This window comes from Aplysia californica, unplaced genomic scaffold, assembly GCF_000002075.1.
Source record: "Aplysia californica isolate F4 #8 unplaced genomic scaffold, AplCal3.0 scaffold00694, whole genome shotgun sequence".
Lineage (NCBI taxonomy): Eukaryota > Metazoa > Mollusca > Gastropoda > Aplysiida > Aplysiidae > Aplysia > Aplysia californica.
This window is the reverse complement of record NW_004797964.1, coordinates 357,960-359,126: the sequence shown is the minus strand read 5'-3', so window position 1 is coordinate 359,126 and position 1,167 is coordinate 357,960. Positions and strand designations below refer to the sequence as shown.

Here is a 1,167-nt window from a genome sequence, read left to right as displayed (position 1 = left end):
CACACACACACACACACACACACACACACATACACACACACACACACACACACGCACACACACACACATACTCACACGAAAACAGGGTGTTGTACATGTACTGTGACAATCGGCAATGATGTATTTGTATCATCTGTTTTGTTTTTGTATTGTCTTCCTGTTCTGCGGTGACTTTGCTTTGACGTTTGGGTTATGTGTAAACATCTACTCCAACTAGTGGTGGGCAAAATCCGGATAACCGGATAATTCTCAGTTAAACATTATCCGAATTCAGACTCTTAAACCCTCTTTCATGACCCGTTTGCCGAAATGAGCGCACCCATTTGTTGAAATGGTTCTTACCCATTTGCCGAAGCGGTTCGTAACTCATTTAATCGCCGAAGAAGTGCACTAATATATTATCCGGATATTGCTAAAGCGACTCAATGCCCTGCCTTAGCTTCAACCTTCCATTAGGTACCTGCACAATCTGCAATACACATTCTGAGTCTCCATACTCCGGGGCGACAATGCGGCGGAGCCGTGACGTTTCGCACAAATACCCGAATTCAAAATATTTTTCTAAAAGAATGTGACTGACTGAAATAGGTTTTGACCGATTACTGTTTGAAAACTTTACACTCTCTTATTGTTCTTAAAGTTACCAATAGGGATTTCACAATAATAACAATTAGTGGGGTTGTTTTATTTGTTTGTTCTACAGTACAATTTTACTTTTGGTTCATGAATACTTTGATCATTATTTTTCAGAGCTGGATGTTGTTGAACGGAGATGAGAAAAAAAAAAGTTGGAGAGATCCTTTTTATTTTTCTTTGTTGGCTGGACGATATTGATGAGCATGAAAGAAGTTGAAGTCTCCCCCTATTGTTTCTTTGGTTTCTTTAGTTTTAGACTTTGAAAAAAACCGCTATTTTTGTCAGGGCCGGACCATGTTGAAGAGAATGGAAGAAGTAGAATTGTCCCCCTTTTTTCTCTGACACATTTATTATACTTTGATAATACTCCATTTGTACAGGCCTGGATGACGTAGAGAGGATGATGCCGAGAAAGCCGTGGGTCAATCGTTACAAGTCCTGGCTAGGGGCGCCATGTGCTGGAAGGAGGATCAGAACTGTCTGCATCTTGTCTACAGGTTGGCTCTTCTTTCTCTTTTTCTTATCCCCCCC

The 1,167-nt window shown here is 40.8% G+C and overlaps 1 protein-coding gene across 1 annotated transcript in view; it reads left to right on the top strand.

The window, feature by feature from the left end:
* The window catches only part of LOC101854049 (beta-1,3-galactosyl-O-glycosyl-glycoprotein beta-1,6-N-acetylglucosaminyltransferase), a gene marked incomplete at its 3' end in the record, with an annotated part of 11,544 nt that extends 10,411 nt beyond the window's left edge, over window positions 1–1,133 (top strand). The window contains 1 exon segment of the mRNA XM_013088158.2: window positions 1,017–1,133. Within this exon segment, the coding sequence (XP_012943612.2) occupies window positions 1,017–1,133 (117 nt within the window).
* Between the last annotated feature and the right edge of the window lie 34 nt (window positions 1,134–1,167).